General features: G+C 44.7%; 1 protein-coding gene across 3 annotated transcripts in view; it reads left to right on the top strand.

Moving 5' to 3' along the window:
* LRBA (LPS responsive beige-like anchor protein) overlaps positions 1-13574 on the top strand; it is a 3444508-nt gene that overhangs the window by 667118 nt on the left and 2763816 nt on the right. For all 3 annotated transcript variants that reach the window (XM_069631262.1, XM_069631261.1, XM_069631263.1), the window contains exon 13: positions 745-897. In XM_069631262.1, coding sequence (XP_069487363.1) covers positions 745-897 — 153 coding nt within the window. The remainder of the gene's footprint in view (positions 1-744; positions 898-13574) is intronic.

Here is a 13574-nt window from a genome sequence, read left to right as displayed (position 1 = left end):
CTCCTCATGATGTTGATCAACCTCCTCAAATTCTTCCTCCTTCCCCTCTGGTCCCAAACCTCTTCTCCTCTTGACGCTTTTGTGTCTCCAACCTCCTCCTACTCTCCAAGCTCTCCCTCTCCAAAATCTTAATCTCGTTAGTTACATTCCTTCTTTCCGTGTTCTCCAAACCCTCTTGCTTGTAGTTTTAGATTTTATTCTGCACTCTTGGTTTGAATCTCTGAACTTGTGAGCTTGATTTTGTCCAATGAGAAGGTATGATACTACAACCATCACTTGTAACTTCCTTCAGGTGTGAAACCATTTGATAATACACACACATCATGTAACTGTTATTTTTCACTCAAAATGCACCATTGACTGATTATTAGCTAGTATGGGAATTTCTCATTTGTTGTGCTCCCTTTTGTTGTGTGTAACTTACCAACTAAATAAATGAACTATTTCTAAAAGGATGAATCTAGAAGCTTATCACATATATGATAACAGTTTTAAGGTTTAGTCGTAGCACTATTGGGCTTTTTGTTTGACTAAAATAAATGCACCCTAGATCTGCCTTTTCGTTTATTATGATTGCTTTGATCCCAGTGTTTGGTCCATCATGTAAAGAATGGCAATTGTCAAGGTATTAAACTGCCACAAAATGGTATTTTAGTAAGAGACAGGCCTTAATTTCTTAATGTAATGATTCTTAATGTAAGTAGGTGTGCATGAAGTGCTTTATAACGCATGTTCTCTCTGCAGTCTTCCAAATCGCATGTTACCAGAAGTGTGCTTGAGCTGTGCTTGACCTTCGCAAAGTACCTGAGTCATTTGCACAATGGGGTGCCCCTGCTAAAACAGCTCTGTGATCACATTCTCCTTAACCCGGCAATATGGATTCATACCCCAGCCAAGGTAAAACTTTAATTTAATTTATTTATAAGCACTGGCTATCGTACACATTTCATAGCATGTGTTTACCTCTGGTACTATTGTAGTGGGATAAAGAAAATGTGAATTTGTGTCTAGAATTATCAGTATTTCATTTGCATTTGCCTCAGCATTATATCTGTTTCTTTTGCCAATATATTTTAAATTGTGAGCAAAGGTTAACAGGTGTCCTCTCGAAATGAAACTCACAGTGGAAGACCAGATCAAATTTGAAAAACATAGTTTTGGTTTTGGTAATCTGTTTACAATGCATCCTGCTCTTCCTTACATAAGATGTATTCTTTAGGGTACCATTTTCTGTGTTCATTGTGTGTTAGCAGAGATTGTGTCCTGATGGCAACAGTAATATCCAGTTCACATCACAAGCACACTTTATATTTCACTCTCAACTCCCTCTTGCATCCAATGTCCAATTACTTTTCAACCATCTGCCTTACACCATTGGTCGTTACAACTAGGTCAGTACATAAGAATAGAAACACAGAATTGCTCATTGATTTTATTGTAGAGCAAAGTATGATATTTCATTGAACCTACTGTACATATAGGGGATATGTTTAAATGACAGGCGTGTACTTTGCAAATCCCACATAATATAAAACTTGAAATTGATTTGGAAAAGGCCTTGAACAGACACACTGCGCGAACAAAGGTTAGACCAGGCACCATTTATGTTGTGGTTGGTGTCACAAGAAGGGAGCGGAATAAGGAAGCTGTGGATCTGTCTGGGGTTTCTCTGCCATCCGTCTATCTGTTTAGTATTATGTTCTAATGTTACTGCCGCCTGCAGTGATGTGCTCGACATTATACCTTTTGCACTGCTTTGTTTGCAATCAAAAATGAAACTTGAACTTCTATTCTAACTCTGTAGGCCATGTTTGAAAAAACTCAATAAGATCTAAAAGCAAAATGGTGTACTGAAGTTAAAATAAGATATTTTTTACAAGATATTGACACATGGTAGGTGCAACAGCTTTATAAGCTGCATACTTAGTTAAATTTTAAAAGCACAATAGGCTTTTTTAAGCACTTTTAGTCTACAGAGTTGAGTCCTGTAAATTACAAAGTCAGGATATATTAGTCATTGGAAACCCTTTAGAATAGATTGTGTCCTCCCAATATATTCCTCATCTTATGATATCTTTGTATCCAGCTTCAGCTGCTTCAGAAAAATCTTTCTCTCAGCAGTGGGCGCTGTGCGTCAAGACGGGCGACTTGATGTCCCCCGAGGGACTCCATCTTAGCTGACATCATTGTTGAGTACATATGCTGCGCGCAGCACTCGTTGGTATCAGGTCTGTTTTTCCGCTAATGCGATTGCTTTTAGAATTACTGCGCGTTTCAGTTTTCTACAAAAATGTTTAGAAAATTGCCTCATATTCAGCTCCGAATATTCCAAAGACGGTATCAAAAAGTGCCTAAAATACAGCACCAAAATGTCCATCACGGACCTGCATAAAATATGCATCTGATGCCTGGGCATCGAGCATGTGACCGCTAACTGTCGATCCTGTCAGTCGATTACAGGTAAGGTCTTAAAAGAGCGTAAAGCTAAATTATCAGTGGGTAGGATTGTCCCCAAATCCTCATCCACTCCTTTGAAATTTGGGTTATCCCATGAATCGAAACGTTCCACTCCTCATAAACAAAGATTTTAAAAAATCCCACTTGAGGAGCAGACACCCCTCGTCATCACAAAAATCGAAGAGAAGGCATAGATCACCTTCTTCCTCGTCTTCCTCCGATGAAAGGAGCGTAGTCTGCCCAACTAAATCCTGCTCTAAAGATGAGTGGGAACTCTTTAGGAAGAAAATTGTCAATCTTTGAGGAACAGGCCTCGTCCTTCTCGAAAGATAAGTGGCCATGCTGTGGTCGATGACGAGCATAAGACCAAGGCAGAACCATGCTCCCCATCGATCCCGGTTCATAAGCCTAAGACTGCTCGAGAGTCTTCGAGTACTCGAGTTGAGGGCCGAGTCCCTCAGAGCACAAGTGCAAGGCTAATTTGAGGCCACTGATGTAGACTCCACCAACGCCAATACAAAAAGAATCATTGCCGACTGTACATTCATTGATGCCTTTGCCACAAAAAAGTCAGGAAAAGGTTTTTAAACCTCCATCAAAAAAGGTTTTTTTAAGGTCCTTAACATCAGATAAAATCCCTCCATGTGGTCTTCAATTGGATACCCCTAATATTCATAAGAAAACCAATGTCCCTGAATGTTTCATTTCAGAAGAGACCAGAGTTAGGGAGCTACATGACAACCTACAGACAGCTAGTGGGGTAGACACCTCCCCAAAGCTAGATTTTGGGGAACAGGACCCGGCTGATCATGCGGTTGCATCATAGAGAAGCCTAATGTCCTGAGTGGTACAATTCCTAGGATGGAGTAGACCAGCTTCTTCATTTGAACAAGACGACCTTACAGACATATTAGACAAAGGTCCTCAATATGACCGCTTACTACCATTTCATGTGGCCATCCAAAAAAGGGTTGCAGCTTACTGAGAGGCTCCAGATTCCTGCCCTGCAGTAAATACAAATTTGCCAAAAAAATACAGGCCATCCAGTAGCGACCCTGGCTACCTGTCAATAACATCTGACTCTGGAAAGTCTAGTAGTGCAAGCAGCTACATCTGCCTCTAAGCAAGCTGCGTACCCAACCATACCCCCTGATAGGGATGATAAGCATATTGATTCATGGGCAAATAACGTGTTTTCAGCTAGCAGCATGGCTTTAAAGTCGAATTCTACATGTGCCCTTGCAGTTCACATTCACCCTGTTGGACTGCATAGCAATGGCGGCTGATCACATCCCTGAAGGTGAGAAAGGAGATGGCTTCATGAACCTGATAAGGCATGGCAAGGAGGCCATGTTTAAGTCCCTGCAATTAGGTCTGGACACTGCTGACCGCATCAGCAGAGCCATGGTGGCAAGCACCGTCATATGCAGATTTGTGTGGTTGAGGAAGTCAGGATTTGCAGCTGACGTACAATCCAGACTTCACAACATGCTCTTTGACGGCTCCCATTTATTTGGCAATAAGGCTGACGAGAGCCTTGAAAAGCTGCAGACCTCAGAGGCAGCAGGTAAATCCTTGGGTGCTGCCATCAGGCAGCCAAAGCCTTTTCACCCCAGCAGATCATCTTGGAGGGGGTATGTCTTTTCGCTACTGCTCCTCAGTTGGAAGAGAGAGAAGATAGGCTGGTCAAAGAGGACAAAGAAGATTCCCTCATAGTGGACGAGGGGGAGGTGCAAAGCCCCCCCCCGAAGCAGCAGTGTCTTTACCATAAACCGTTGCTTCAGCTGCCTCAAAACTACTCTGAGGTCTTGATTCGCGACACCTTGTGGGAGGCAGATTGGAAAGTATCTGAAAGAATGGAGGGGTATTACTTCAGATGCATGGGCACTAGAAACGATAGCCCATGGTTACTGCCGCCCCTTTATACAGGGACCAATGAGAGATGTGTTATTCTTTACAAAATACCTTTGTGCCAACATTTCTTTGCACATGCTATTATTTCACCCTTCTTTAGTTTATCAAGGCACATTCTTTACTTTGGATTGTATGTCAATTTTGTGTCACGCTTCACATTTTAGTGTATACATTTCATAGTTATGAAACACACATATGCTGTTTATGCTTTCAGTTATATACACACATCTTTTTTCTTTTCTTCTTGTTTCCGAGAGAATAAACGTCTGTGGTTCTTACGTACCGAGTGTTGGTACACGGGTTTAACGGTCATGGTTAATGGTTTAGGGTTTCTGCGGTTGTTTATAGGTAGTCTTCTGGTTTTTGTCAATCCTATCTGTTCCTGGCCCATTTTCTAGGGGTTTTCACAAGTGGATCTCTTTGCTTCATAAGTGAACAGGAAGTTCTGCAGAAACTTCACACTGCCAAGAATTGTGAAAACCTCCTGATCGCCTCTCATTAGCTGGAAGAGGCACTGGTTTTCCAACCTAATGCATCTGGCACTGGGCCACTTCTCATGTCCCTCCACCGCCTTCTGGATCTCTTTCACCAGCCAGGTGTCTGGGGTGTTTCACACACTCCATTCAATTGATCTACTTCGTGCTCTGGCACCTGAGACCTTTGAGGAGTTAATATTCAGGCATTTGGGCCTTACAGAGGATAACTTGAGAAACTTGGTAGATGCTGGGAAAGATTTCACAAGGTCATAGTATAGTGGTAAGTGGCTCAGGTTTTGCCATTGGATATTGGAAAGGGCTCGATATCCTCTGCAGGCTTAAGTGGCTGATGTGTCCGCAAACATAGGTTTCCTCTTGTAGGACCTGTTCCATGACCATTGTTTGTTGTATTTGTATTTATTGTATTTATATAGCGCTTTACATTATAACAAGATACATAGAAATGTATAACAGTGGAAGTAATTTACAAAACCTGAATCAAGCCAATAAAACAGTAAGTAGAGCAATTAACCTGTGAGGGTAAGTGAGGGAAGGAGGGGGGTGAGGAAGGGAAAGTAGGAGGGAAACAAAGGGCATTAGGGTGAAGATGTAAGGAGGGAGAGGTAAGGGTAGGGGGAGAGGTGAGTAGGGGACATGTGAGGGAGGGGAGAGAGGAATGAGAAGGGGTTAAATGGTATCAGGGTGGGGAATGGAAGAGGACAGATTTCAAGAAAGCACAGGAGGAGGAAAAGTTGGGGATGGGGCGGATACAGAGAGGTAGGGAGTTCCAGTGCTGGGGGGCTAGGAGCTGAAAGGTGCGGAAACGGGAGGAGGCACATGGGGATGGGGGATGGTGAGAAGAAAGAGATCAGATCGAAGGGAGCGGGAAGGGGTTTGGAAAGAGGAACGATAAGGGGGGCGAGATCATGGAGAGATTTAAAGACGAGACAGAGGAAATAAAATTTAAGTTGGGAGTGAAAGGGAAGCCAACCAAGGTAAGAAAGCGAAAAGGAATTGGAGTCGTGAGAAGCAAGGAGACAGAGGGTACGGATTGCTGAGTCGTAGAGGGATTTGATGGGGGCGAGATGAGCTATAGGGAGTCCAAAGAGTATAGAGGAGCAATAGAAGAGGCGAAAGAAGATGAGGGAGGAGATTAAAAGTTTAGTGGCATGGAAGATGAGAGAGGAGCGGACTTTGCGAATGTTGAAAAGGTGGTAGCAGCAGGCGCAAGAGGTAAGAGAAATATGGTGGGAAAAGGAGAGGGAGGAGTCAAAGTGAATGCCTAGATTGCGAGCGTGGGCAGAGATGGGGAGATTAGAGGGGGGGAAAGTGAATAAAAGGTGGAGGAGAGGGAGGGGGGAAGAGTGTTGGAGGGAAGTAATAAGACTTCAGTCTTATCAGTGTTGAGAGAAAGAAATGGAATGAAATCCAGTTTTTAATGGCAGTAAGAAATGAAGAGAGTTTAAGGTGGAGGTCAGGAGAGAAGGAAGAAAAGGAGAGGAAGAGTTGGGTGTCATCAGCATAGAAATGGTGAGAAATCCCAAAGGAAGGTATGATAGGGGCAAGGAGAGAGGTGTAAAGAGAGAATAGGAAAGGGCCGAGAACCGAACCTTGTGGTACGCCGTAATCCAAGGGGAGGGTGGATGAGGTACGACCGCCCCAGGAGACAGCAAACGAGTGGGAGGAGAGGTAAGAGGAGAGCCAGTTGAGAACAGAGCATTTGAAACCAAAGGAAGAAATAGTGTTGAGTAAGGGGTGATCGACCGTGTCGAAGGCTGCAGAGAGGTCGAGGAGGATGAGGACAGAGGATTGTTTAGAGGATCGAGGAGGGAGTTGAGAACATAAGTGAGTCAGTTTCAGGGGAGTGTTTAGGTCGTAAGCCAGATTGAGAGGGGGAAGGAGGGAAAGGTTAGTGATAAAGGCTGAGAGCTGGGAATAGGCTAGGCGTTCAAGTAGTGTAGAGAGATTGGACGGAAATTTGAGGTAAGAAGGGGATCGGCAAAAGGTTTCTTCAGAATAGGTACAATAGTGGCATGCTTGAATGCAGAGGGGAATGTAGCTGAGGAGAGACAGATGTTGAAGGAGGTTAAGTAAGGCATGAGAAGAGAGTAGATTTTTGGGATAAGGTGGGTGGGGAGAGGGTGAGTAGGGACCAACGTAGGGTGGGCTTTGGACAGGAGGAGGGACACATCAGATGGGGAGACAGGTGAGAAGTCAGACATGCAAGCTGAAGGGGAATGGGGGGGCGGAAGGGGAGGAGTAGGAAGGGGAGCAGTTAATGTTTGACGAAGAGAAAGGATTTTGGAGGAGAAGTCGTCCGCAAAGTCAGAAGGAGAGAGGGTGGATGAGACTGAAGGGTCAGAGGTGGGCAGGGAGAGAAGACGAGAGAGGGTTTGAAAGATACGGCGAGGGTGAGATGCTTGGAAGTGGAGAAGGTTAGAATAGTAGGAACGTTTAGCAGAGTTGAGGCAGGAGTCATAAAGATGTGGTAGGAGAAATAGGAGGTTTGGTTGGATAGTGAGAGAAATTTGAGCCAGAGTCGCTTGAGGCGACAGAGGAGACGACGCATGGAGAGAAGTTGACGGGAAAGCCATGGTTTAGAGGTTTTGCGAGTAGGACGGAAGGAAGAGAGGGGGTAAAGTAGATCAAGAGTGGAGGAGATAGAGGAGGAAAGAGTGGATAGAGCTTCATTGACCGAGAGAGAAGAGAAATCAGGGAGGGGGGGGGTGAGAAGAGAGGGAAGAGCAAGTGTCGAAAAAGAGAGAAGGACTTAAGTTGCGAAGGTCATGTCAAGAGAAAGAAGTAGGGGAGGGTACAGGATCAGAAGAAGGGAGAAGGGGAGTAAGGGAGAAGGAGACTAAAGCATGGTCGGAGAGATAGTTGGCTAGTGTAGAGACGGAGGAGGAGGGGTAGGTTGAGTTAAAGATGAGATCAAGAGTGGAGCCAGAAGAGTGAGTAGGAGAAGGGAGAGGAGAACGGAGGTAGGAGTCAAGTATTGAGAGAAGAGGGGAAGATTGAGGGTGGGTAGGGAGGTGAAGATTGAAGTCGCCAAGTACAATTGGGGGTAGATATGGTTAGGTTGGAGAGGGAAGGTTGGCGTGGGATGGGAAGAGTGGGGGAGGGGGTTGAGGAAGGGAATGGACATGAGGAAAAGGGGGCTGGAGAGTAGGAGAGGGAGGGAGGGGGCAGGGCAGAGGGGGCTGGGAGGATGGGGAAGAGTAATGAGGACGGGGAGAGAGGAGTCTGGCAATACGCATAACGGGGGAGGAGAGAGAGTGCTGTGAAGAAGAGGGAGTAAAAGAGGAAGAAGGGGGAAGGTGTATAAGAAGAGAGTGAAAGAGTGGAGGAAGAGGTCAGTGGGGAGATTAAATCGATCAGGGCTAGGAGTCGTGGGTAAATAATTGAACTAGAGGTGGTGGGTTAGGAGTCAGGAGAGCCCAGGCAGAAGCGAGCAGATCACTGTTCAGAAAGGGTCAATGGTAACAAATGGCCAATGGGGGATGAAGAATCCTGGAGGTGGCTCGGAAGTCCGCAGATAGGAGGGGAAAGGTGATGACCAGCGAGCCACAGAAATAAAATGGGAATTAGGTGGTAGCAGGACGTCCACAGTTCAGAAAGTCCCAGGTGGTAGCAGGCGATCCATGGGAGATGAGGAATCCAGTAGGTGGTAGGAAGGCCAACAGTTAGGGAGGGCCAGGTGGTGACAGGCGGACCATAGAAGTAGAATGGGCTTAGGTAATAGCAGGAGGACCACAGATCAGAAGGTCAGATGGTGGCGGGCAGTCTGTGGTGGATGTAGAACCCTGTAGGTAGGAGTTCACAGGTGTTTGCAGGTGGACCACAGTTCTGAAAGTGACAGATGGTAGCAAGCAGTATGTGGTAGATGAGGAGCCTTGGGGGTAGCAGGGAGCCGGCAGACCGGAAGGGAGCATGTGATAATAGACTGGCCACTGGACCGAGGGACCTGGTGGTAGGAGATGGTCCGTAGGGGTAGAAGTAGAAGCAGTGGAAGCAGGAGGACCACCATTCAAAGAGTCCCTGGGGGTAAAGTCTTTTGTCCCTGAAATAGGCGTTTTCTCTTTCCATTCTAGTGACTACGTGTGGTTTCATTGGCCTCTTCTACATACTGTACATAGGCATTTCGAAGCGTGAGATTTAAATGTGATCTTGATGACACTAGCACATAATCCATTTGAACCTATGGCTACAATAGATCTGTGCCTATTGTCATGAAAAACTGTTTTCCTGGTGGGCATCACATCAGTTGTCAGGATCATTGCATCATTGCCCTCATTGGATCCATGTATTCCTTTCCATAGGGATATGGTAGTTCTACTGACTAGTCTGTCCTTTTTTTCCAAAAGTGGTGTCGGACTTCCTCCTAAAGCAAGAAATTGTGCTGCATTTATGCGTTATGATGCGTCTTAGATGAGTATGTATCTAAGAACATGAAATGCTGATGTGGAATGTATTAAGATGTAGCCCCACATTCTAGGCACAGCAGTTGAAGTGGAGCTGATGGGAGAACGGTGTGCTGTGGATTGCTACTTATGATCCCAAATAAAGTTCTTCTTGAAGCTTACTGGTGTATTATATTGCTTCACATCAATGGCGACAAGTTGGCAGAAGAGTGAGCAACCCTGGGTGAGCCGCTAATTTTTGGTGTGCTGATGTGTTGCGACCTATAGTCTGTCTGTGGTTTCCGTTTTTCAAGGAAGACGATGGACCTGCTGCTACTTTCCTTATTGTTCCGGAGGGAGAGTGGCCTGCCCGGTATGCATTCAGGTGTCCTGATGAGTTGCAGAGGGGAGCGAAACTCGTGAGAGCCAGCCAGGCTAATCTCTTCTCGGCTGAGCCTCAGAGGGGACCAGACGGCAGTGGGAGCCCAGCCGGGTAAAATCGGGTGGACTTGACAGGGGATATTAAGAGGGGCAGTGGTATAGTGGCGCGCACCTATCAACGCACGCACCGCTTGTTATCGCTCAATCCAGCCGTGTACTGGTGTGGATGTTGCACAGGTTAAAGGAAATGACCCTTCAATGTGCCCTATGCAGAGCAACCTTATTGGAAACCACTGGGTTGCCGTGGCAACACCATAACGCTACGTGCAAAGTAAGGAGTGTGCTCTGTATTTGGCCACTTAAAAAACAAAAATACATTTGACTTGCTGTGACAACAGCTGCTATAGCGGCGTTAACTATTAATTGTACAATTCAAGTAGTGGTGCATCAAAGTGCTTGTCACAACCTCACTGAAACATGCATGACCATAAGCGCATTGGGGTTGCACATTTGTTTCTCTGCCAATGAGCTTCTATTGAGCCTATTCGTCCCAGTGTTGTACAGATTTCTGGTGGAAATAATTATATAATCCTTTTTAAATGACAGAAAAGTTTATTGAAGGATTGATGAAGGCCAACAGTTTTTGATACCCTGCCTCCGTTAATTGGGGAGGGTGGCAGTGATGCCGTGAATGAGTTGAAAGTGGCTCTCTCAAGTTGCATTTGAATTTTAATCCCACCACAAGTAACATTCTTGAGCGATAAAACTTTGGGGTGCATGTGCAAGAACAAGGGGAGGGTGTTCATTATGTCCCAGCACTTTCGCCATTTCGCCATCATGTAGGTTTGGAGACTCTTTGGACGAATATATTTGAGACCAAATCATGAGCCATTGCAACAGCAACAAAACTAACAGGATTTGTGGTTGAAGGATGAACCTAATCTTGATGAAGTACTGGACATTGCCAAATGTGTGGAACACTCCATTGCATGTGTGGCAAAGTTAACAGAAAAGGAGATTAAGGAGTGAAAAGTCGAGGTTCTAAAAGTTTCGGATGGAAAACCAATGGGGAAACAAAAGAAGATGATTTAGGAGAAACTAGGAATCAAAAGTGGTGGGGACAGTAAAGGTTCTCAAGTGAAAGGCCAGAGAAATGATGAGCATTTGTTTTTTCGTTGTGCCAGCAGCTCACATTTCGCTGCATCCGTGGTTTGCCCTGGATGGAAGGTGATATGCTCGAAGTGTAAGAGAGAGGCATTTCGCCAACTGTTGGAAGAATTTTCAAGTCAGATAGTTCAATTGGCTTTTATTCGACAATACAGTCATTTGCCATGAAGACATATTTTAAGGAAACATGAGATACAGAGTTGATTAAAGAACATAGTTCATTAAAAACCGATACAAAATCAAAAATGCAGGAATCATTATTAAAACCTTAGGGGTGTTTCAAAAATCATAGTGCTCTGATCAATCCACATTATTATGGCTACAATGTTGACCTGTAATTTGACAGGCTTGTAAAGTGCTAACAGGTATTAAAGTGCTTATAGCTTCAGGCTTCTGGCTCTTACAGTTCTTGCCCTTATTCGCCAGGCCTGGTTAAGATAATTTACTACAAAATAAACCACTTTTAAATCATCGCAAAGTTTAAAAAGCCGGAGTGCATTACTTATGGTGACGTATGTCATGCGTGTTGCATATGTGTTTATTTTATTTTTTGTAAATATTTTTTTATTAAGATCAACAGATGCACAAAAATGACATTGCTTTTCCGGTTCAGTACAGTATACATGAATGATCAGATTTTTTGATTTAGGCGATTGTCCCCTCTCCCTCCCAACTAAAGCAACAAAACTGAGGTGAGCGTGTGTGAGAGGCCTCTAAATGCAAACTGGCATCGACTAGTCGTGAAATGGATATAGGCAACTGGGCCTACGGTCTCGCTGATGTCATTCTGGGAAAGTCACTCTAGAAAAGGTGTAGGGGTCTCCAGCATCTGTCCAACCCAGAAAAGAAACCTCTATTCCTTGGCAGATCCACAAGATGGGCATATCTCATTTCCATCAGACACCCATTTCTAAGTGTGGCATGCCAAATTTAGTTGGGAGAATCTGAACCTTAAAATCTGCGTGCAAGTGGGGACCTAACATGCTCTAAATATTTTTTAAACCCCATGGTTGTTTTATTAGACAGATAAGTGGATCCTGAAGCTAGTCTCATGCAATCATTGGCTAACTCGCCCTTGATCAGTCTCTGTGAGATGTTTTTAGCTTTAAGTAGATCACTCTGGGTAATTCCCTGGGGGTTCAACGAAAGGTCTCCCAGTTCCATTTGCACCAAGAGTTTTTTGACATGCTGGAACCAAGGCAAGGATCTACCATCCGCGGCCTCCAGTAAGTGGGTAGTTACTTCACAATATGTTTGCAACTCTGGGACCGACCACAATCGGAGCCAGAAAAATACCGGTCTCAATTTGACTGCTTTCTGAATTGGTCTGAGGCCCAATTCCAAATAGATGGGGATACTCGGGCATGATTTGGACAACCCTAATTGTTTTTTCAAAAAGAATCTTTCGACCAAACCCAAATTATTATTGTCAGAGTAGCCCCAAATCTCAGCCCCAAACATAGGTGCTTACTTGGCCTGAGTACATTGTGGTAGCAGGAGAAATGGGGCCTTGACCATATGAATAGAAACATCTCAATATGCACCCCCATATTTTTCCAAAGGCAGGCTAGATTTGGACAGCTGAGAAGACCAGTTTCCTTGGTCATTGAATCTCACCCCTAGGTAATCGTAATGCTGTACTTGCTCGAGGGAAGGTGCTGTTGATGACCAACCTGAGTTTTGCAAATTTACTACATTTTGGGAATAAGACAAATGTCTTGCTTTTCTTCATATTGATCTAAAGTTGGAGCTCCATGCATTTCTCAGCAAAAGCCTCCTGGGTGGTCATGAAGCCCTTTACAGATGTTGATAATCTCCAAAGAGGAGTATCGGGTAGGCCACTTTTCCCAATAAAGGCATTTCATCCTAACATAATAAACGACTTCATCAATATATATTGGAAATCGGAGGGGGGCAGGATACATCCCTGCCTCACTCTTCTAGTTACCTTAAATGAATCTGTATGTTTCCCCCACCCCAGTTCCCAATGTACTGAGGCGGTATTGTTAGAGTGAAGTTGGATTATTATCTGTAAGAGTCCCGCTGGTACCCCCTTTTTGTTAATATTGCCCACAGCATCACCCTAGACATGCAGTCTAACGCGGTCCTGCCGTCGGCGAAGGAAGAGAATACTTTCATCTTTTTCAGGGCAGCTTATTTCTACTTGATCATGTGGAGACGGAAGGCTAGGTAACCCACTCTTGTAAATGAACATATTTAGCTCTGGCAAATAGTTTCCCCACTCCATCTAGTAGGGGAATTGGCCTAAAGTTAACTGTGTCCTCCCTCATTCCCTCCCTTCTTATAGATCAGAATTATTGTTGCATTTTGCCAGGAGCGGGGGAGGAGGGAGGCCCTCTTCTGCTTGATGCTTGTGTTAAAAAGAAGCCATAGGGCGGGGCGCCCATACCATTAAGACATCTTTAATTAGATCAATGGGGATTAAGTATGGGCCAGGTCCCTTCCCCCCATTTCTGGGTTGATCTAGCATTGCACACCTCCCACAACTCAAGGTGGTTTGGGTCAATGACATTCCCTCTGTCCGGATTATGTTGGACAGCACACTGGTCAACTGTCAGATCTCCCATTCCATAAAGATCCTGTAAGTAATTCTTCCAGGTGTTTCAACTTATATCGGCCACCACTCCCCTATCTTGCCATTCTTTGTTCCCATTCACTATCCTCCAAAAGTGCTTTATGTGACCGAGGCCGACGAGCAAGGATAGTCTTACGAAGACTCATTTAGAAAACATTACTGTTAATGTTATACAGGGTGTTG

This window comes from Ambystoma mexicanum, chromosome 6q, assembly GCF_040938575.1.
Source record: "Ambystoma mexicanum isolate Mex_15411 chromosome 6q, UKY_AmexF1_1, whole genome shotgun sequence".
NCBI classification, from domain to species: domain Eukaryota; kingdom Metazoa; phylum Chordata; class Amphibia; order Caudata; family Ambystomatidae; genus Ambystoma; species Ambystoma mexicanum.
Note: the sequence above shows the minus strand (reverse complement) of the source record. Positions and strands in the feature narration are given on the sequence as shown.